General features: G+C 26.6%; 1 protein-coding gene across 6 annotated transcripts; it reads right to left on the minus strand.

Moving 5' to 3' along the window:
* Positions 1-14,708: 14,708 nt before the first annotated feature.
* Positions 14,709-23,367, minus strand: LOC112687651 (leukocyte receptor cluster member 8 homolog). 6 transcript variants are annotated; one of them, XM_025560490.1, is made up of 16 exons: positions 23,292-23,367; positions 23,076-23,132; positions 22,051-22,135; positions 20,861-20,924; positions 20,727-20,793; positions 20,483-20,659; positions 19,923-20,268; positions 19,702-19,845; positions 18,968-19,129; positions 17,752-17,892; positions 17,365-17,623; positions 17,163-17,297; positions 16,722-16,935; positions 16,435-16,642; positions 14,864-15,937; positions 14,709-14,801 (listed from the first exon to the last, which is right to left on the minus strand). In XM_025560490.1, the coding sequence occupies exons 3-15, from the start codon at positions 22,131-22,133 to the stop codon at positions 15,781-15,783; spliced, it is 2,157 nt and encodes a 718-aa protein (XP_025416275.1). In that variant the 5' UTR covers positions 22,134-22,135; positions 23,076-23,132; positions 23,292-23,367; the 3' UTR covers positions 14,709-14,801; positions 14,864-15,780. The 6 variants fall into 6 exon arrangements, with proteins under 6 accessions (XP_025416275.1, XP_025416272.1, XP_025416273.1 ...); XM_025560487.1 differs by having other exon boundaries at positions 23,215-23,357; XM_025560488.1 differs by having other exon boundaries at positions 14,864-14,982; positions 15,082-15,937; positions 23,076-23,357.
* Positions 23,368-25,468: the final 2,101 nt, after the last annotated feature.

Raw genomic sequence — 25,468 nt, forward strand, 5'->3', positions numbered from 1 at the left:
AGAATAGATCTACCAGTGGCGTATTTGAATTCATTTTATTGGGGGGTGGGGGCTAAATTTACGATCATTATACATTAGTTAAGTACAATATTTTTATATATATATATATATATATGTTTATGTTCTTGAATACATACCTATTGGCAAGGCCGTATTTGGGGTGGTCCAGAGTGTCTGGACCCCCCCCCACCGAAATTTCTTCAATATTTTATGAATGTTTAAAATAATTATTTATTTTTAATATCAACATAAATATTTACAGTCAAAAATGACTTAAGCTCCAATTAATCATTGACTGCTTTTAATTTTATATCATAATATCATATGAAAACATGATACTAATTTTAATTAAAGAAGATTAAATCTTTTTCTGTCTTATTTTTAACCAAATATCAAAAGTTAAAATCTAAATTCAATAAAATTACAATATACATGTTTTGAACCCCTCCCGAAAAAAATTTCTAGATATGGCCTAGCCTATTAGTCCATTTTATACTTTCATCTTTTACAGATTGCACATCTTGACAAAGATAAATAAAGTACAATAAATCTCAAATTATAGTAAAACAAATTATATTTATTAAATTATAAAATCAATATTTCTATTTTTCATTTGTAAAAATGTATTAATAATTCCATCAATATCTATATTAATTGATCTGTGCACATGCAATAAAGCCAATCCACTTAATCTATTTTGCCCCATTGTAGGTCTAAGCCATGTTTTTAATTTACATAAAATAAATGAGAAATTCAAATATAAGCAGTGCTTGACTTTAGGGGGGGGACAAGGTAACGGAGTACCCCAACTAATTTCAGAAATTTTAGCGTCCCCCTACTATTTTTACGCTATAAATGTAACGTTTAACAAGTCTTGGGGACACTATTTTCTTTAAACTAAACAGAATTCCCTTATTTTTTTTTTTTGCCAAGTCGAGCACTGAATATAAGTATATTAATGTCAATTGCATAATCTAAATCTTTTTACAAACAAAATATTCTATTCAACTACCATGAACTAGAAAATATTTTCAGCAAATTTAATCTATGATATTTTGTACAATAGTAAATAAGTTGCTTTTAAATTCATTTTAATAATTTATTAAGAATTTTTATGGCAAATTATTGTAATGCTTACAAAAAATATTTTTAAAATCACATTAGCTGAAGTATATAAACATGGTTTAATAATAATTACATATACTAATCATAGGCGCAACTAGTCCTTTAGGTTAGGGGGCTAGATTCCTAAAAATGTTTTATCGCAATTTTTTTTAATTAAATTAATATTTATTGTTTCTATTAGTGCTTACAACTGACTTGAACGCATAGGAGTGCGCACGTCGGTGGCCGGGTGGGCCCCCCCCCCTGTGGACTCTAGCTTTTTCTTTAATAAATGTATATCTATACTATACAAGATAGCGAACATTTTTACATTTTACATAAATAAAGTAAAGCCAGTTTTAATCTTATAGTATAGAATTGATATCTGTGAATAAATGTAATAAAGTTATTAGTTATTAATCAGACTAATCAGAACTTGCATATAATATAAAAATTGAAGATGTAATTGATACATTCAAAAACCTTACTCCCGTGGACAGAAGGATGGAGTTGTAAATAGTATAATAATATGTAAATAAGGATTTCTTAGATATAAATTGTGTAAGTCTAAATAGTATTTATTTTTATATCTGCATATTGAATTAAATAAATAATTTATAAAATTTAAAATATTTAATTATACTAGTAGTCTTTAGTACAAGAATCTTTGATTCACTTTTTTTAAGAGGCCTCCCCTGCGGACAAAGTCTGCGCACGCCAATGCTTGAACGGTTATTCGTTTATTTGAAACACTATATTTTTTCATATTGTAAACAAAAATAAAGTTAATAATAACTTATTTATAAGCACATACATTTATCCAAAAATTCTGGAAGGGGCTAACATAAATTTATAATATATAAAAATAACTTGGGAAATGGAGAGGGTGATGGAGGGGTAACTTTTCCGACTGATGCGAATGACTTCATGCGGAAGTACAAAATTAAATAATAATTTTACAGTTGAAAATTTAATTGTAAATGGAAGTGGCCTAGACAATCTGATTGTTGCGAATACGGTGGACGTACTATCACAAATCGATCCGTTTAAGAGTCCTTTCATACACATCCGATCCGATCCGGTTCAGTTGTTTTTATATTTTGATTATAAGCATTTAATACGTATACTTATATCGTAGGGAACGGTTGTATAATGTTTCAAGTTTGAGTTTTGTTTGAGTTTTAAAATTTCAAGTTTATGAACACATATTTTATTACAATGAGGGAATTCAATGAAGATGAATTAATTATTATAGCCCTGATTCTTGATTATACATATACATAAAATAATAATAATAAACTTCTCATTGGACTTGGACCTCACCCAAAAATGACGTTTAAAAACCGCATCTGACATCACGCTTCACCATTTTTGGGATAAAGGATCGAGTCTACGAAAGTTTAAGAACTTTTAAAGTACCTACCGGTTTCGCCAGACGTTCTCGAATCCACGCGCCGAACCTATAATCAAAGAGGGGCGATCGTCCTACTATTCTCGATAGGTGTGGGTCGGTATGTAACCAAAAAAATTATTCATGTAAGCTATAAATGTATATTTATTTGTAGCAGGTCGTAAGGAATAGGGATAAACAACTGACCAAACTGACCAATTAACCACAAACGTGTAATATGTGGGGGGTGCTAAGAAATAATTGTTGTCCCTCCTATTTAATTTTAGTTCGGAGCCACTATATTTACGAGACTGCAACGTATTAAAGTATTATTTATATTATATACACTCTCGACGATATCAATTTTTTCGTGGTTTTTTTTTTTACGCAGTATATTTACTTATAAATTACATAAACTATAAATCAATGTATTGTAATGTTTATATGTGCAATTTTCTTTGCACGGTGCAACGACTTAAAAACTACGTTTCACAGGCGTAATTATTTAACAAAGACTCGAGGAGCCCCCACACCCAGTGTTGGTCTGGCCCACCCGGATACCCGGCAATCACCGGGGGATCTGAGATTTAGTGCTGTACTTGGGGGGGGAAGATACAGAAGAACGGAATACCCCAACTCATTTTCAGAAATGTTAGTGTCCCCCTACTATTATTACGTTTTAATTATAACACTGAACAAATTTTGGGGACGCTTTTTTTCAAAGTAAACAGAGTCTCCCTTTATTAGAAATGTTAATGTTTTACAATCAATACTTTTAAAAAAAAACCTATAATAAAAATGATCACTATGTTATATAAATATTTTCGAATCTAATTCTAGTTAAATGAAACGTAAAAAACAAAATCTATACGTTTATTATAGTGAATATTTAAAAATTAAATATTTTATGTTTGAACTATTGAATTAGATTCCCGATTTCATTAAAATAAGTAAGATAACAAAAAATATATACCTAGAAGCTTATTTTCATCTAGATACACAAAACGTGCGTCTTCCCATCATTCTAGGGCACATACTATACAAATTATTATAGACAATAAATGGTACACATACCATACATAATATTTTATAATATATATGTATGTATGTATAATATATAACCTATATTCGATATAATGACGCAATACGTAGATTTCAATACCACTTATGAATTATTCAATATTTAGTAGTTACCTATAAATTATATTTCATGTTAGATTCCAAGGTTAGGTAGTACGTATATTATACCTACGTGAACATGTTGAATATTTTATATACTTTTGATAAAATATTATATTTACTCATTACTTATTAGCTACCACAACTATAAATAGGTATGTATTTTAAATATTTTATAATGAACCAACGTGTATATAATAGTGTATACTTAACTATGACTATTCAAATTTAATTCAGTATTCTAATATTTAATATAATAATTGACTGAACAATAAACAAGTATAATTTATTGACATTTGTGCACATGTGCTATGACTCATAAAAATCGCGTCGAGACACCTACATAATACCTAATATAAAATGTATAATACATAGGTACCCAGATAACTCAAATTGGTGAGAAAAAATAATTATTTACAAAACCAGAATAGGTTACTACCACTTTCACCTCGCGCATTCGTACTTTATCACCAAGGAACCCAAAACTGCGTATGTGATAAATCACAATTGCACACATAATCATTGACTGTTAACGAGTTTTACTGTAAAAATATAATGTTTTAATTTTTTTTTTCGTTGAGTTTTATGCCGTTCGGACTTTTTCGGCTATACATGAAAGACTATATATTAAAGTCATATACATTACAATATGTACAAATTATTAACATTATTATGCTTGTTGGACTGAAGCAATTCAAATACAGTTGTAATTCTTTGTTGGGATTTTGGAAACATGTGCCTGTTATTAAATACCCAAAAATTACTCTTTGCGCTCAAAAGTTAATATCGATTTTCGGAACATATTCTTGCGAGTCTTTATACTCAACCATGAAAATGATTAAATCTAAACATCGATCAACATTAACGGATGATCAATCAACGGAATTTTTAAGGACTGCGTTAACAACATATAGTCCTGATTTCAAAAAACTTACAAGCAAAATAAACACGCAAAAAATAAGAAAATAGTCAATAAAGAAAAATTATATCAAGAACACATTATTTTTACTTATTTGTTTCTATACACTGTAATTTAATAAAATATTATACTTTTTCAAATACATATATTCATATAATTTTTTTTTTTTTTTTTGTAAAAATGTTACAAGATGCGAAACGCAAAAGTTTGTGACGCGAATCGCGATTTGGCCACCCCAGCCATATACCATTATGTACTTCATTTAATGAACATTAGTATTGTAAAAATTATCTTACACGATGTAAGCTTCCCCCTAGGTCCATACATTAGATTCACAACAGGATAATAGTCTTGTAATTGAAGCATTATTGTAAAAAAATATACAATAGGATGATAAAAGTATGATTAAATATTTATATACCTACAGAATGTGATAATAAAAAAAAATCAACAGATTTATATACTTGTATTATTTACTTAGTATCTAGATCATAAACGTTAGAAGAGGGCTAGTAAATTGAGTCTGCGATATTTTGTGTACATTTTGAAAGCAGTAAATTGAGTCTCGGAAAAAAAAAGATATTAGGTAAGTTGGGTTCCGGGGAAAAAAAAGAAGTAGGTAAATTGAGTCCCAACTACTAACTAACTACCTCGCCGTAGTCGTTTTAGAAATGACAACTCACACTGTTTCTTTCGTTATCGATTCCAATGTAATCAAATAACTTCATAACGTCGTAACATTGATTATGTATAATTAAGATACGTATATAGGCATATACGTACAAAAGTTTGTCGTATATCGTGTGTCAGTTATCAGTTAACACCAATATTGATGATATTATGATTATACACAGACACGAATGTACGAAATCTGACCATTTTCACTATATTTTTCATAGCGTGCATTGCGTACTATACGTATCTTTTAAGTTTTTACTGAAAATTTAATAAAAAACACAATAATATTAAAATTGCTTCTAATAAAAATTATTAGATATTTAAAAAAAAATTGTTTACTTTGGATTTAACCTACTACCTTTATTTTCCCGGGACCTAATTTACCAACTCCCGTTAGAGGACAGCCCGGTCCTATAAAAATGGATCGGAGCAGACTAAATATTTAAGACAATTTGTTTAAGCGGACCAGACCAATACCCAGGGCTTATTCTAAAGCGCAGTTGGACTTATTTTGCGTATTTGGAAAAGGTAGATGCGCACTTGATAGTAAACTTTTGCATAATTGATTTTTAATTCAATGTTGTTTAGTGTTATTTTATACATTACATTATGATTTATAAACAAAGTAAAAAGGAAATTTATTAAGAAATATTAAAAAAAAAAATACTTTGAACACAAATGTAAATTGTTTTATGTCTTTTAAATACATTACATTTTAAATTACTTCACATAGAAACTACACATTTCATCATTTTTAAGTATAATTTGACAGTATATTTTGAGATCATAGTTCTATTTTGATAGGCTTATTTAAACAAAATGTGTAGTTGATAAAAATCCTGAGAATAATCCCTTCCAATACCTAAAATATATTTTTTAACCCAAACCAATTTGAACCAAGCTCACAATTTTTTTAAAAGCCCGGATCAACCCAGTTCAGATTTTATATTAAAAAAAAAACCAACTCGGACCAAGACCGTTTTTATTTGATAATGAAAACCCAGACCAGGACCGTTTTTATTTGTTAATATAAACCAGAACCGTGACAAATATGAAAATACATGAAAGTCCTTGGCCCTTGCTCTAATTATAATATTAACTACCTAATTAAAAATTAAATTAATATTATGACCATTAAAGATGTGCACTGTACAGCGTGCGCTGTATGGACATAGGTAGTATGTATTAATAGTAGTAGATACATTTTCTTATAACTATAACTTAAGATAAAAATTTTATAGTAATTACTAAATTTTTATGCTTACTTTTATGTTCATTGAATGGATCAATCGAATAACAATGCGGCGATGCTTTCTCCGATGAACGGACAAAATAAAATAACACAATTTTGGTCATTCATATTTCACAGTATTATTTGTACATCGTATTATATTTTATATTCAACAGTAAAAAACGTTTATTTGTATAATTTCCTGCCTCGAAGAAAATAATATTAATAATCGATAATTACCTAAACCAAAAATAGGTATAAAAGCATGTGACCGGACCGGACCTAACCCAATCTCGGTCCGGTCTGATCTCTAATAGACGTGTTCAGACTTTGGTGTCTTAGGGGCACAACAAATTTCAAATCATGAGACTCATTTTTTTATTTTTTTTTAGACATGAACAATAAAAATACATTTAAAACTCAAATAAAAACACGTACATTTATGGGCGTAGCGAGGGATAAGAAAGGGGGGATCAAGTGCCCTCCCCTTGCAATTCAGACTAAATTATATTATACCACACGTGTAAGTTATTATAGATGTCGAAAAAATAATATGGAAAATTAGTTACACACACACACACACACACCAACAAAAATTATCACTAGGGCTCGTAACTTTATGCATTTCAGCATTTGCATATTTCTTTGGAAGCTACATATTCAAAATATGATTCAATGTTAATTCGTTTCATAATCCATACAAGTGAAATATAAAAATGTATGTTGCATATTTTTGCATATTTTACTAAATTTATGTGATTTCGAATACTAAAAGATTTTAAGTATATTAATGTATATTTTATGTTCATATACTAATTATCTTGACAATAGACTAATCTAAAGTTTTTAGTTCGAAAAAAAAGAAAAATATCAGTAATAAGTATGAGGGGAAATGAAGAAGAAATAGATAAAATTCCCGAATCTTCCAACAAACCTTCCACTTCTTATAATCCCATTACCGGAAATGCAGATACTCCAATTTCTAAAAAGCCTACAAATGAAGATGGTTATGAAAATGATATAGGTAAATGGGTGGGACGGTCATATCATTTATCACAATATCAAAAAATGGATATCATGAAACGTTGTTAGCAGTTGCGCAACTAGAAAAAAATGTCGAAGGTGGGGGGGCTTACAATGCTACATTACTGCAATATACATAAGCTAAAATCCTGCCTGATTAATAATGTTACATAATTAATGTTAATATACACACTGTATAAATTTCTCAATTAGTATTGTCGTATATGTAATTGTTATATATCACAAGAAATAAAACAATAAACGTCGTATTTATAAAAAAAACAAACAAAAAACACTTATAGATTAATATTGAGTCTTCGTTTTGAAGTTTTAGCCATTTCATCAATTACCATCAATGGATCAATATAAATATCCTGATGTATATTGAGGACTGCCAATCCATTTAGTCTCATTTGACCAGTAGTATTTCTCAGATAATTTTTCAGTTGACGCAAGGAAAAAAAAAGACCTCTCTCTAGTAGCTGTTGTGACTAGTAGTGTAATTAATATTTGCAATAACTTTGAGATTACAGGAAAAAAATCAGGATTACAGTGGAAAAATATTTCAGTTATTATTAATGACGAATTTGGTGATTTGAATGCGCAACTGTTATACCACAGTTTAAGTTCCTAACCTACTTCTAGGCTAGTCAAATTGTTGCTGTTACTTAATATATCAGTATAAAAATTGTACATAATTTGAAGTCCTCAAAAGTTTATTCAGATATTTGTTTGCTAGTCTTAGATAATAAGCAATTGAAACTTTTTAGTTTGGCTCTATGTTAAAGTAATCGTCCATGGAGTTGTTCAATAAAGTTATCAAGAAATGGGATAAATATTGAGACTCTATAATATTCTGTTGGATTATTATTCATAACTTTACTCCTATTTTTTTTGTCGACTTGTTGTTCTTGGAACACTAAAAGTTATACCAAAACTAGTACAGACATCTTCAACATTTTTAAATAAATTATCAAACTCAACATTAGCATTATCGCGGATTTGTTTTATAGTTGATTAAGTCGTATCAGCAAATTCTAGGACAAATTCTAAATCTAAGTTTTCAGTTTGAAGAAATTTGCTCAAAGGAGCAGTTATTACAAATATTTTTACTAATATCAATAAGGCTACTTGAAATAACCTTAATTGATGGATTGAGGAACTAAGTTGGTTAGCTAAAGCAGAAGTCTCAGTATCTTTCCAAGTAGATATTTCATTAAATGCATCCACAACTGCAGGTTGAAGTTCATGAAACACAAATACAGCGTCACTTTGTAGAGAAAATTTTTTTTAGTTTTTTCAATTTTAATTCATGTAATTTATTTTGAATTGATATTTTAAGTAGATATTGCATTTTAGGTTAGCCAAAAAAGTTACATATAGATTGCATTGAGCCCATACAGTTTCGGATATCAGTTATATTACAACTAAATGAAATAGCCAAGTTTAGGCTATGTGCTCCACAGTGGATAATTAAAGACGTCGGATATTTATTATTAATATGTTTTTGTGTTCCATTAAATTTCCCGGACATTACTAATAAGCCGCTACATTGTAGTCTTCCCTAATTAAGTAATTCAATTCGAGTACCGTGATTTCTAGATTTTGAAGTATTGTTTGTGCTAATGCTTTGTCCTTTACAACAGTAACTTCCACAAATTGTAAAAAATCTTCTCTTATTTTTTTTTTTGTTCTAAATAAACATAACGGATACAGATGGTAAGCTGTTTTTTATTGGAGATGTCACTGGTCATGATGGGCGGTGGTGCCAACCACGTCAGGCATACCGAAGAGAGGGAGTACTGTGGTGATGGTTGACCACAGTAATAACTAATAATATAATTTTAATAAATTCTAAAAAAATATTTTAAATTGAGATCACTGCTGTATTATATAGGTTATTATACTAGGCCTCGGAGAAATTTCGGGGGGGAGGCATAACCCCTTACTCCCCCTGGTACGCCACTGGTTGTTAGACACCACCAGAAAATTACAAATTTAGTGAAGATGCTGTTATCAGTGCCATAAAAATTATTGGTGCAGGTGGTACACAGCACCGGGGCCCGCAGAGTCAAAGGGCCCTTAACAGATAGCCGTACATTTTTTTTTAATTTGATTTAATTTGATTCGTAATTATTGTATTATTATGTTGTATTTAATTTTAAATAACAAAATGTAAAAGTCAGGTCCGTTTTATTTGGAATTATTTATCTAAATATTGGAAAAAATACTAAGCCTAGAGAGACATAGATTACTTTTATATATATACCTACTTACTTTTATATTTTATTGTAAATCATATTTATAAAATCCATAATCATATATTCATATTATATATTTTATCTATCTTTATAGTTTATTCTACAAATATTATGGTAATATAATGATGTTTGTATTTTATTTTTTTAACAATTTTTTGGATAAAAATACTGGTTCAAAAGTTTTTACTAGAAACTTTTTAGATTTTAAATTGGCATGTGGTTAATAGTTTTTCCAGGCGTGAGGAAAAAACTGTCCTGAAATGGTAAAAATACGCTATAAATAAGACTCACTTTTCAGATTTTAGTTATTTATTCATAATTCCAAAAGTAATGTGACTAAAAATTTGAAACTCTTACCCTATAGCAAAGATATTTTTTTTCATATTTGATAACATTTTCAAAAAGCGCATTTGATTTAAATATAGAACTTTAAAAATACCTAATTTTTTGAAAGTCTTTATGTAATAAAATTTTTATTTTTGGATATTGAGTAAAAATTTAATATCACTTAACTCATATACGAGTACTTACTTATTTACCGATACTGAAAATTTTTTTAAAAAATTCATATCTGAAATTTATTTCATAAGCGTACATTTTTATACCTACGATTAATACAGATTTTACTGTTTTTACATCAATTTTTAACATCAAATGTTTATTTAAAAATTCATCCAATCATAATGAAACTCTGAATAATAAATATCTGGTTAAAAAATTAGTAATTTTCTTCGTCAGACAGTAAAATATTAAACAGGTTGATAAAAAAAGAACCTACCGATAATTAGACTAAAATTGATAGAATATACTTATAAATCGTTGATTCTTATACTGAATCTTTGCTCAGAACCGTTTTGATAAAGAAATGACTTATAATTTCTTTAAAACTCAGTATATTTACTACTAAGCTTGCCACTCGTCCCGGTGTCCCGGTCGATCATTTAGATTACACCAGTTAATAGAAGCTGATAGAAAATAACATTTAATACACTTATTTTGTTTTCATATCAAAATAAAAAGTCGTTCGATAGGTTTAGGCTTAGGGATTTCAAAATCTGGTATCCCTACCTATTACTATTATCCAGTTCGAGGACCAAAAAGACGAAGAACGAACTTCCACCACCATTATTTAAATAATAAATTTATATATTTATGCAATAAAAACTCTATTTTTCCATACATAATTATAAATCAGTATTTAAAGGTAAATTAACATAAATAAATTTGGGGATACTAATTTCGAAAATGTGGGTGCTAAGCACACCCAACCCCTCCCCAAATTACGCCTATCATGATATTTTAATATCAGATTTATGCCAACGATTTGGTGATTCTGATGGCCTATTGAAAAATATATCACTGTTGTCGTCAAAAAGATTAAGAGAAGTTGACAAAAATCTAAATCTTATTCTAAATGATGCTTTTGTTGAAGTTTGTTCTGCGTATAAGAATTACCTGAATCGTACTCTTCTATCAACAATTTGTTAGAAACTATGAAGAAATTGAAACAACTTCCAAAAACCTTTCTCTCATTAGATTTCTATAATGAATATAATGATGAACAGTGTCGGCCTGGCCAAGGCAGATAGGCAGTAATCGCTGTCTGGGCCCCATAGGCGCCCTGAAAGGAGGGCAAGATGGGGCGTTTGCCCCCCAAGAATTTTAAAATCAATCATGTGCCTACAATAAATATAAATATGACAACATATTAAATTGAACAATTTAAATATTAGTATAAAATAAATATTATTTTACTTAGATCGAGGAATGAAAAGTCGTTTGATAGTTAAAGAATTTTCAAAGTACAAAAATTTTCATGACTCTGTAAAAAAAAACATCATAAATCTAAGTGGCATTGTGAGTCAAAAAATAAAGCGAATGATCTTTGTAAAATTGTAGAAAATAAAAACAAAAATAATATGAAACTAATGCATTCTTCACTGCAAAAAAAAAAAAATTGAATCTAATTGAAAAAAATTAATTCCAATCATAAAAACCATAGTTTTTTGTGATACAAAAATCATTCCTTTCGGAGGAAATACTGGCGATACTGCTATCTTCAATAATTTATTGGAATTTAGAATAGATGCTGGAGATATGACTCTAAATGACCACTTACCGAATTCTCCAACAAACGTCACTTATATTTCCCATCAGGTGCAGAGTGAAATTTTAAATTTATGCAATCATATAATTAGATTTCTTTAGAGAAAAATATATTTCTTGTATAAAATAAATAGTATAATATAAATATTATTTTTATGTGTATACTGAAATTTGCTTACATTATATTGATATGTATGACTGTATTAGTCAGTGGTTTTCAAACTATTATTATACACGTGTTTCAGCCATGAACAGTTTTAAGACCTTTATTTTCAGTCATTATTTTATATTTCATAAACCTTGCCTTTTTGCCCCTCCCTAGAAAAATTTCTGCGGACGCCTATGCTGGGCCCCCGTCTTTTTTTTATATATGTATGTATAAATGTAACGAAACGTTTGGATAAAATAGTTACAAGGAACACGTAGCCGTAAAACATTTTAACTTTTAATTTTTAAATCTATAGGTAGTTAGAATAAGTAAATCGTACTTCTTATTATCTTAGTCAGGTTTTATAATTGTGCTGTAATTCGATAAATATAAATTATAATTATTATGAATGAATGATCTTGATATTAAAGGATTGTAGTTAGTTAATTCCAAAAATATATGATATAGGTACATTGAAAAACTTGAAGAATATACTATGGATATCTTGATAACTGTAACAAAGTTATCTGATGTTAATAGAGATTCTTTATTACTTGAATTAAAACAATTTGCTTCTTACTATTTTAATATTATTCCAAAAAAACATGGCATAATGAACGATAATGATAGTGCAAGTTATATTATAGATGAAGTAATGACATCTGATTCAGAAGATGAATTTGATTCGATAACTTGTAATGCCTGTTGGAAATGTATAGCATGTGCTTTTAAAATTATTACCCAACTATCTTGTCATTATGGTATGTACAACAATTTGAATCAGGTTTTTAAATACATAATGCTATTAACTTATTATTATTGCCATCAACTCAAGTCACTTATGAAAGAGTATTTTCTAAGCTTAAAGTAATAAAAACAAAATTAAGATCGTCACTCGATCAGCAACATTTAGAACCACTAATGATTATGGCTATAGAAAAAGATATTACTTTAAATGTGGATAAAATAAAACTAATAGATGACACAGAAAAATCGTCAAAAAAAACGACTTTTAAAAGACTTTTCATATGATATATTAAATGTACTTATTTTATACATGCAGTTTTTTTTTTAAATAAAAGTTAAATACTTGACTGTAAATTTAGATTAAGAGAATTTTTAACTTTATTCTTTTTTATTTAAAATGACAAATATAGAATCTATATATACATATATATATATATATATATATATATTACATTTTAATGACCATTTTACATATTTAAGGTTTATTTAATTTAAATAAAATAAATACATTTTGTAATATGGGGGTTGGGGCCCTTTCAATTAAAATCCTGCCTGGGCCGACACTAATGATGCATTTTTGCAAATAGATTTGAACTTGAAAAATGAATTTGAAGACACAGATAATATCAGTAAAGATTTATCAAGTAAACTAAAAATATGGCAAAGGTTCTTGATTTATTTCAGCTGTTTTGACTACTAATTTAAATGTAGTATTTCCTACATTATAAATGCTACTTAAAATATGTCTTTGCCAGTTAGTAGCAGCAGTGTGGAAAGTATTTCAAAGCTTAAACTTTTAAAAACTAAATAAAATCTACTATGTTGGATTCTAGATTAGAACTTTTGATGATAATTGTGAATGAGACATTCCAGTTGACAAAGAAAATGCGATACAAACACTTTGTACTTTTAGTTCATCTCTTTCAAAATCTCTTGTATACTACATTACAGAAATAAACTGATCCATATTAAAACAAAATGTTATTTGATTAAGTATTATTTTATTGTTTTGACATGAAAATATATTAAAAGTGAAATCATTAAATCTTAGTTCTTCAATTTTAACTAATTTATTTCAAATAAAATACAAATTATTCAGTATATTAGGGTGTGGGGCTATAATCCTTATGCGTTTGTTGGTTGGAATGTTTTTGATGGGTGGTACATTCTAAAAATAAATTTGATAATAGTACTTTTTTTAGAGCTTGGCGCCACTAATCCAGAACCCAGCTTCACCACTGGTAGTAATGTTTTAAAGTATTGATATAATTGAACCTAACATAATCTTTTTATTCATTTTATCAGTCTGGAGATCCAGGATAAAACACCTATTTTTTTTCAAATTCTTAAAATTTAAAAAATATAAATTATAATTTTTAAAAAATGTTTCTGAAAAGAAAGATAAAATGAAAAAAAAACCTAATAAAAATAAATCTTGGTTGGTTTTATTGTTCTTAAATATATTTACAAAATATACAATAGTTAAATGTAAATAATTGTGTACATTTATAATATAATTAATTATGTATAAACATAGTAACATAGTAAGATGTTTTGTCATCTATTAACGTCAAAGAAGATATTAACTTGAAAAAAAAAACCACAATTTTAAACAGCATATCCACTTGAATTATACTTGGACCACATATTATTGAAGAAATAAAATCTTATTTCAACTAATACTTGGTTTAAAACCAATCCTGAAAACAATAAAATATAATTTATTTAAAGAAAATATCACATAAGTGAAATGTTTTAAATAAATCAGAACATCTTTGTTAACAGACTAAACACAATTAAAAACTAAAATAATATATTTTTTTTATTTAGTAAAATAAACTTTATAATTTTAATTATAAATCAAAAATTTAAGAAAAACAATAAATATCTCATAATATTATTACCTATTAAAAATATTTAACAAATATTGCCCATCTTCTATGGATGACGAATAATCACTTTGATTCAATTTGTAAAATTCAATAATATTGGAATATCATTTTTAGTAATTGAACCTAAAATAAATTAAATATATGAGTAAAAACTACATTTTAAAAAAGATTAGATGTAAACTCACTTATATATAGCATGTTTCAGAAATTGCCATGTATAGATCAATAGATTATCCTTGAATGAGATCCATAATTTATATTATCATTTATCAGAACAATGTGAGGTTATTATAATAAAACTGGACTGAGAAATTAGATATAACAAAGAAATACTTGGAATAAGGTATTTTCATTGTGCAAGTTACATTAAATACAAAACAAATGCACTATTGTAGTCAATTACTTCACTTTACAATTGATCCATGATGCATTTGATGGTTGTGACACTTTCTTCCGACATCCATAGGTACGATTTTCAGAGAATTCAGCACTAAAGTACCTACTTACCTAATTCAAGCTTTGGTACATGAACAACTGCATATTTTCAAGTAAATGTAGTATATTTGATCCTCCAACAAGAATATTTTCCCCAATTTTAAGATGTGTGAAATTTTCTTGGAGTGACTAGACTTGGGTAAATAAGAGTTTGAATAGCTATTATTCACTCATGGCAGAATAAATAATTGGGTGTACATAAAAAATTTCAAACAATTGTCTCTTCTTCAAAACTTGTCGCCATTAGAATGATGAAGATCAAAACAATGATGATCGATCAAACAAAAAAAAAAAAATAAAATATAAAAAAAAGGCAAACATTTGTGGAAAATGAAGTTGCACAGCCCATAACAAGGCTAAAAAATGATCCATTGGAGTGAATTTTGTTCAAAAAAATATGCTAGTCTCCATGACTAACATACCTAACTTATTTTTGGTTTAAAATGACTTTATAGATGTAGTCAGATTTATATAGAAGTAGAATTACAATTTGTGGCCCATCGTGGTTCTTTTCTATGATGACAAATCATCGAAGACTTTTCATATGTTAGATATATACATATGTATATGCAATTAGGTAGGTATAGAAACGAAACCATTCTGAAAGTCAAGCTTCGGTTGAACCGCAGCTTGCTTTGCAGTCGATGTTCTCGTTATTGGAAGAAAATACTGCACCAGCAGCCTTAAGAAAAGCCATACAATCTTCGCGCTTAACGAATGCCATTTGATCTTGAATGGTCGAGATTGGAATAGTTGGACGGTAACTGTTATATCATAATAAAATTATCTTTATAATAAAATTAATTAAAATTATTAACTAAAAGCAAAAAGATTAATTTGAGATAATATAAGCAATACAGTTGAACTTGCAATGTATACATTTTTAAAAGAATATAATTTAAAAACAAGCACATATTTAATAAAAAAATAGTAAAAATTAACAAATTAATAGAGAATTATCAATTATTCCTAATACATATTATTTTTTAAAATAATTACTTTATTACTAGTTAACCTAAAATAATGATCTTTTTTTAAACTAATAAAATTACTTTAAATTTAAATATATTATAATACAATTAAATTGTCATAAAACAAACACAAACCTTCACAATCTTAACCCATAAAATTTAATTTTAAAATTACTCAAATTTAAAATAATAACACTCTGTAAAGAGTAAAAAATATATTAATACCTGTGCAAATAATGTTATGCCCTGAAAAATTATTTAAATAAATGATAAATTGTTTGTATACATACGATTTGGCAATAGCCAAATAGAAGTTATTGCGTTCTCTAGTCAGAAACATATCCATTAAGTATGGAGCCATTTTAGGAGCAACTTTGTATAATGAAAACAGCTGAATATGGTTTCCTAACCACCATGCATCTTTGGTTTTCAATGCAAAATCTACACAATTGTCTTTGATATCAAGCTCTTTAATATACAATATGATATTGTTTAATTCTGTAAAATACAAAATATTTACATTAAAATATTCCTCATAAATTATAGTTAATACAATTTATAATATTAATATAAATACCACATATAGCTCTTGTGTATATACAATACAGTATACTATAACAGAGGAATTCATTTCTATGCTTTTGAGCAGAAGGATTATCTTTTAGTTCCTCATATAAATCACATAATTGAGTCTGACATTGATTAAATTCTCCCATATCACTTTTTTCTAAAGCAATCCTAGCATGTGTTTCATAAACTTCAACTGTAAATGGATCTCTAATACCCTGAACCTAAAATAAGTACATAAATTATTATAATAATCATTATGACTCAAGAAGTCAAAATTAAAAAAAAAAAAACAAGTTTTTTTTACATTTTTTGAATTATATTAATTTATAATTTTAGTTATACACTAATCAATATTATTAAGCTTTTTTCAAAATGATTAGACATAATAAGATTCTGAAAATAATAATATATAACACAAAACAAATAATATCAATACACAAAATCTTACAGTTAAATCTTGTCGAATTGACTTCAATTGATCGCATGCAAACAGATAGTCACCATCACTCATCCATTTAGACTTAACATGTTGTAATGATTTTATCAAAATTCTTAGAGGTCTTACAGCATCAGCATCCGGTGCCTGTTTAATAATAATATGAAAATAATTCTAAAATATTTTATTAATTAATAAGTATAAAATAACATACTGCAGTTAATCTTAAATATTTTTTTTCTAAATCAATACATGTTCCTACAATATGACAAGAATCGATATGAAATTCATCATCATCAATGAATGATTTCTGAGTATGGTAATCCATTTTTAGCATTTGTCGAGGCTTTTTTTTTGGACTTCCTTGAGCTGAAAAACGTGCAGCACGTTTAGTAAGCAAATGTTTATCATAATTAGGTTTAGAATCAACAGAACCATATTTCTGATAGATATGAGCATCTTCATTATATAATCTGGAATATAAATAAATAATAAATTAATATTTATTAAAATTTAAAGAAACTAAAAAATAACAAAGATATAGACAAAAAAAAAAAATTATATAATAATTAATTACACCTTATAAAACTAGGAAACTTACTTTTTATTCTTATTTGTAAATTTACTCTTTTTACTATTACTTTCATCGCTGCAGACAGATAATGGAATAAAATCATCACTATTTTGTTTTTTATTATCACGTAGTGGACTATTATTCTTTTTAATTGTATCATTATTAGATCTAAAAGAAAAAAATTATTTTTCAAATGATATTCTATAAAATATTGATCTTGAAAATTAAGACTTTTAATGGATTGTACAAATTAACGTAAAATATTTTTCAAAGTTTTAATATTTATCTCATTTATATAGGCACCACCTTTTATAATGTTTATATACATAATATACTGAGTATAGGTAAAATGTAATTGCAACATTATTAAGGAAGACATGGTTGAAAGGAATTAAAAATAACATGATATAAGGATATTTGAGAAAAATGTTGGAAACAAAACTGTATAAAGCAGCGGTTTCCAATTTTTTAATAGTCCTGTACCACTAATATATTTTGAAAATGTTCACATCACTTGATCAAAATTTCCTTTCTTTTTTTTGCTTTTTAAAATAAATTAACACATAATTTGAGTTTTTTATTGAATTTTTATAATTAAAATTATATGGTAATTATTAAATACCAAGATGTTTGTTTATTAGGTCAGATGAAAATAGCTTTATATTACATGCATAATAAATATTATCGAAAAACGTAAACAAACTTTTCAACAATATAAATATGGCAATATATGTCACAAGTAGATAAGAGTTGTTTAAGATTAATAGAGTCTAATAGAGGTTCTTCAACAATCATATTTATCAAATCACGTTATAACTAATACATATGGAAAATTATTAATTCTGTCAAATTTATTCCATATTATTTAGTGTATTTTTAACAATTTCTTTAGCCGTTTCAAAAATAGTCATTGAGAAAATAACATTGTACACACTTAATATGCATACAAAATTATAAATTTTTTCATAATTCGCTTAATAAAGTCTCGATTAACCGTATTTTTCATTTATCTATGTTACCCTTCCACACCATTACCCCAGATTATTGAGGTTTTACTGTAATAGTAATACAATGGACATTATTTTTAAATATTTACCATAAAATGTACTTAAGGTTGGAAACAGCTGATGCAAAGGTTAGATTAGATAAAAGTAACAAAAACAGACTTGAAGAAGATGATAATTAATTTCATAAAATCAAAGCTGATTTTTCAAAATCCCCAAAGATATATGAATATACTCACTCATTAGAAGTACTTGGTGATGGCAAACAGGATTTGAATTTGGAAGTAAAGTAGCAATTTACATAGTTATTTGTGGATTTTTTGAACGCAATTTTAATAATAGAATTTTTATTCTTGCCATTTTCATGATTTTGGTTAATGGTAATATTTTCACTTAGCAACCTGTTAAAAAAAAAAATAGCATAAATTTAAATGTTTGATAAACATTTTTATAGATAATAATTTATAAAATTAAGTTTAGTAGATTATTGTATTAACCTTCTTAAAGGCTGTTAGGATTTTGCACACTATATACCAACTAAATTAAAAAAAAAAAAAAGCTTATTTATTATAAAAAATTAACTAATATTATAATTTTTTTTTTTTTTTTGGATTATGAATTAATTATTTTTCATTTAAAGAAGTATTTACATTTTAATTTTATATATCAAAACAAAATTAAAATACTAATATTTACATTTTTTTTAACTTCTAAAATTCAACATATATATATTTTTATAAAAATTTCTTAACTTTAAATCAATTAAATTAAATAATTTGTTTGATAATACATATTATATACACGGAAATTGTTAAAACTAAAAAAAATGTATAAATAATCCATGCAATAAACATGTCATACTCATATTCAAAATAAAGAAGATAATATCTAAAAATAAAATAAATTTGTATATTTACTGTACATCATAAATTACATTAATATTTTTCTATTAATGATAAAAATAAATACATACATTGGCATTGGTTCTTTGGACCAATCTTTGATCCACAATGATCCATCATGATTTGCATTTGTAACTTTTCCTTTTAATATAATATCCATTCTATCTCTGTCTATTTTATTTACACATTTATCTTGACATTTTTTAATGTAATCTCTTCAACAAAATGTTTAATATTTAATACAGACATACAAATATAAAAATAATCAAATATTTAAATCAATAATAATTACCTCAAACTCGTAGGACAATTATCAGGCAAATCGAATCCATTTTGTTTTTTTTGAACAGTTGGAATCATTTCCATTGAAGGTTTGGGTAATGGTTGTGGTTGAGGATTGCTGGGAACTATTGGAGTAAATGAATATGAAGAACTTACCATTGGTTTTGGAGTTGGAGGGGGTTGTAAAATAGGAACAGCTGGAACAAAATGTATGCTCGGATATATAGTTGGGGCAACTTGAGTTGATTGGTTAGCCATTGCTGCTTCCATTAAGTTCCTTTGCTTTTTCCGCCATTTTTTTCTGCCACTTTTTGTTTGGGGCATAGGAGGTAAAGAAGATAAATTTGGTTGTGGTGCTATATGAACAAAAATATCACTTTTGTGTTACAAAAACAAATATGAATAGTTAACTAATAATGCTCAATAAAATATGATTAAATTGAAACCAATGTGATGTTATGCCTAAAAAATGTATAAAATTAAATATGTTCTACAAACTAAAAACAATGTATTAATATAAATTTATAGCATAGTAAGTTTTAAATAATAAATGCTACAAATCCAACTTACGTAAAGGTACATCACATATTCCTGGAACAGGTGGAGGAGAACCTGGTGGTAAAGGAGGAAGTTTGTCCAAATCTTCACTATCAAATTGTGGTGTAGGCGGTTGCGAAGGAGCTGGTCCATTAGGCAGAGGAGGTGAATTTCCAGATAAACCATTTCCTTGTACAACAGAAGTCGAATCTAACACGACACAAAATATAAATAAAATATAGATTTTAAATATAATACCTAGTTAAGTAATACTAACCATTTCCATTAACAAATGGTTTGTAACTAAAACTTAAAGATTGACTTGGAAAATTTTGGTACCCTTGCTGAAATTATAAAAATTAATAAAAAATACCTCTAAATAATATAAATTCAATAAAAATCAAAGGTTACCTGATTGTAACACTGTGCTGTATAAAACGCATTCATATTATACATTTGCGATCCAGCATTATAACTAAAAAATAATAACATTAATTGGTAATACTTTTATAAAATTATACATAGAAAAAGCACAATTAAAATGTATCTTTCATAATTTAAACAAAGAAAAAAATATTAAAGCCAATCAATAATCAATATTTGAGATGATTCTATTTTTAGCAAATATATAATAAGACTATATATGCCGCAGCGAAACAATATTTCCTAAAGTCCTAAAAGAACAAGAAAAATCTGTTGCGTAACACATTAGTTGAGAAAGTATTTCTAATATGAATAATATATAAACAAATGAAAAACTCAATTGGGAATCTCAATATTAAAAGCCATTCTAATAACCCAAGGTAACATAAACAAATCATGTTAAAATTTTCATCCTTATTTAAAAACTAAACTTGATACATTTAAACAATTTGTTTCAACAAAAAATATATTAAAATAATAATAATTAATCTTTTCATTGTCAAACACTTTTAAATAATTGTACAATGTATAATTAAAAAAAATGTTTATTTTAATTTTGATATTCTTTCAACCTATACAATAAATGTCTTCATTGAGTTATTATTATTAAGTTGAATAATTTGTTGTATAGTTTTATATTATGAAATACTAAATTTTTTTACTATAATAATTTCACATTTAAAAAAAATGTATGTTTTATATTATATTATATTATTATTTTATAATATGTTTCTATGTTTTATTGAAATGTATAGGCATCCTGTTCTGAATGTAAATAATTATAGTTATATTAGTCTTATAATTTCTTTCGTAGAACCTGTATAAAATAACAAATTTGCTAATTCATAGCTCATGATCTGAATTTAAAAGTATTTAAATTTTTTTTCAGTAGTTTTAAATTTAATTTGACCAAAATTATAATATTAACTAAAGTATATTTTTTAAACTACAACTCTCTACAAATTTACACTATTATAAATTATATGTATTTGTCAGAGATTCAATTCATAAAGTACTCAATACTTATACTTAAAAAAATCAATTTATGGTATAGGAAAAAAAATTGTTTGATAAACAAACATTTAAGTTAACAACCTGATTAGTTTTATAAAAATATCATTTATTTTGACTTATAATAAAATTGTATGATTATCACTTATCAATAATAAAACACTTACTTCCCATAAGACCAATTCATTGATTGAGACCAATTAGAATATGGAGTTCCAGGAGTTCCCTGATTTTGATTCTGATCAGCCATAACTATAACCAATAAATTAGATGTAAAAAAAAAAAGAAGAAAAATTAATTCACAAACAATAAGCAAAGTAATTTCATTTCAATATTGAATTCAATAAAAATCCACTAGGACTGTTTATAATAGTTTTTATTTATATAATGATTACTATAGAAATGAAAAGTAAAAAAATATTCTCAATAACATTATTTAAATCAAAATATGTACTAAAATCATCAAACAAGATAAACTATGTTATACTTTAAAAAAAAGAAAAGGTTTGAGAAAAAAACTAATTTTACAATTTTTCTGAATAATTAAGAAAATTTAAATAAAATATGCTTTAGTTCATATATCTATAAAGATTAAGATTTTAATCACTATGAGTTAATTAATACAGAATACAATAATAATAATAATAATTATATTACCAATCATATCTTAGTATTAATTATGCTAGCAACTTGAACAATATGCATATAATTATTTAATTATAATGGGAACAATAGGGTACCTAACTAAAATTGAGTAAGATATTAATCAGAAAAAATAACTATGGATAGATACAACAGATTTCTATGACATTTTTAGATTGTAACTCATTTAATTTGTGCAATGTCAGAGATTAAAACAACAAGTTTAATATAAGTACTGTCAAGTCAGAAACTAACATAGGGATGGCTACAATTAAATTTCTACAAAATATAAATTAATAACTTACGATGCTATAACCAACTGTTATTAAAATAAAAAAATACGGCAACAGGAGAAACAAAGAATATATAATAACGATTTAAAAACACGCATATCAGTATAAACATGTAAAACCATAAGTAGGTCATCAATAAACGCCAGGGACATATTGTATGTAAACCGAGCATTCTGCGACGAGAAAGGATTACGAGAAAGAATCGCGTAACACAGTATCCGAGTCGAATGAAATACGGATTAATACAAATTACAAACCTCACTGTAATCGAAAAATTCGTTTGTTTCTGCCGCGTATAAAATTTCTGTTAACGACTGAAAAATAACAACAAAAAAAAAAGAATCAAAATTGTCAATGATAAAACCACAGACTGTTACAATAGATATCAGATATTACAAGTTAAACAATTTAAGAAATAAGACCACTCGTCAGCACAACTATAAGTATAAGAATGAAAAATTAGATTATCTAACTTGTAATTTACAGAGCAGCTCACTTCGATAAACTTCCCCGTAATAAACTGTAAAACAGTAGTGACGACTTGAGTTGGGGCAAAAGTGATAAGAACGACTAACACCAACTTAAAAATATAAAACTCAACCTAACCCAATGATGTGACCATGACTATAGACATATAAAATAATTAATTAGTTAATTAAATAATAAAAATTCTTTTATATGTCTATAATGTGTAAACGCTGAGAACACTCATATCTCTGCGTCGAGAACTGAAATTTGAAGTCTGATTTTTCGTTGGTTTTTATGAAGTTTTTACGAGTTTTTAATTTTTTTAAATTAAATAGACACGCGCATGCGCAGTACAACTTTTTTTCTTAAATGACAAACACCTATTTTAACCACTATAATTATTTTTCGTCTATTTTTTTAATGAATTTTGGTAACTAAACCAACTTTATAAGTCCAAAATTGACCAAGTTACAGCAATTTAGCCAAAAAACTAGAAAATGCGCGCGATTTTGAATTTTTTTGATTGTAACTCTAAAAATAATTATTCTAGAATTGTTAAGGCTTGATATTTTCACTCTTATTTGTTTAAGTGATATTTACACATTATTATAATTTTATCTACTGCATAATTTTCACTTTAATTTGGATATGTATTATAACTTAAAGTAGAAAAACGTAAATAAGCAGGCATGTTATTTATTTCGTGACATTTAATGGATCTATTGGAATTTATCAATAATTAACAATAAGTTTAATTTTTATTCAAGTTACAAATTTATTTATTTATTGATTAATTTAACGTATAAATTGTTTAAATTGTTGTCCTCCGTGAACAAAACATAATTCAACGCGTCGCATGAATTCTTTATTTGTTTCAGCAGTAATTTCTTCATCGGTCAGTTGATTACAATGATGTTTATGATATTTTAAATTGGAATAGAAACGTAATCTAATACTTATCGTATTTTATCAAGCATAAATAAATATAAATATATAAATAAATAAATAAATAAATAAATACAAGAAAATTGATGTAATCACTACAAGTCTACATATTTCATAAAGAATAAAATTCTTTTGTTTCATATTTGTTTTTCGAACCATTCAATAATATAAAAATTTTATTCTAAATATCCCAAGTTAATAATAAAAATAAGCTAAGTAGTAATATTATTAGTAAACCGTGGTTGATACAATAATATCTTAGTAAAATTATCAATATCATGATTTGAGATCGTCAAAAATAGTGTAGCAAACAAAAATTCAGAAATATGTAGATAATTGCAAAGCACAAAATAATTAAGCGACTCACAAAGATATTGAGTAAGCCTGAGACATAGACTTTTGATATAATAGTATATAAATATATATTTTAAGTCTATGGCACTAGATTTCCAATTAGCCATTGAGATAGGTAAAAATTCCGGAACGCTTAACTCCTATGTTCGACACGTAAAAAAACGGCTCGTCTCTACAGCCGTCGTTTGATGCTATCCCCAGCACTGTAAGGTAACAGACTAAATATATACACAAACGGCTGACCAACAAATCATCACTCACCACTCTTCCACTTTAATATAATTGTTTTTAATTAAAACTTAAAATATAATTCTGAATATTGAACGGAATTTATTTTGTGTAAGCACATATTGTAATTAACTAAATCTGTTAACATATAGTTATTTTTATTTATTCAAAGACATTTATAATAAGTATATAGTTATACTTAATAGTTTAATCATTACGGTGTACTTGGGTCAGTAGATAGTAGTTTGTTTGAGCTTTTATTAAAAGTTTAAACTCGTGCCTTATATTAATTATATGTAGATATTACTAATTCGATTTTGTACATATATGTATCAATTAATAAATTAACATATAAATATCATACTACAAATATACATTTTATTTCAATAAATAGATTTTTACAATATGGCTACGTGCCATGTAATATTATTACAATTTTTACAAAATAATTGGTAAATGATCGCAAAACATTGGTTTATTTTAATAATTTATACAATAAAACATAAAATATATTATATTGGCATCCAGATTTTTTGTTATTTGAACAATTAATACAATTAAATAAAATTGAAATGTAAATCTCCATTACGAGTAGGTAGTAAATCGGCCATTGTAGGACTGGTGGCGTACTTTGGTGATAAATTCTGAACTACCA

Source organism: Sipha flava, unplaced genomic scaffold (assembly GCF_003268045.1).
Source record: "Sipha flava isolate LNK unplaced genomic scaffold, YSA_version1 35a_pilon_pilon, whole genome shotgun sequence".
In the NCBI taxonomy this organism is placed as follows: Eukaryota; Metazoa; Arthropoda; class Insecta; order Hemiptera; family Aphididae; genus Sipha; species Sipha flava.

Excerpts from the sequence above, each read along its gene's own strand:
- LOC112687651 (XM_025560490.1), bottom strand. The coding sequence starts at position 22,133 with ATGGCTGATCAGAATCAAAATCAGGGAACTCCTGGAACTCCATATTCT. Across the intron at positions 19,846-19,922 it reads AATTGTCCTACGAGTTTGAG|AGATTACATTAAAAAATGTC; the intron begins GTAATTATTATT and ends ATTTTGTTGAAG. Across the intron at positions 17,298-17,364 it reads AATATTTAAGATTAACTGCA|GCACCGGATGCTGATGCTGT; the intron begins GTATGTTATTTT and ends ATTATTAAACAG.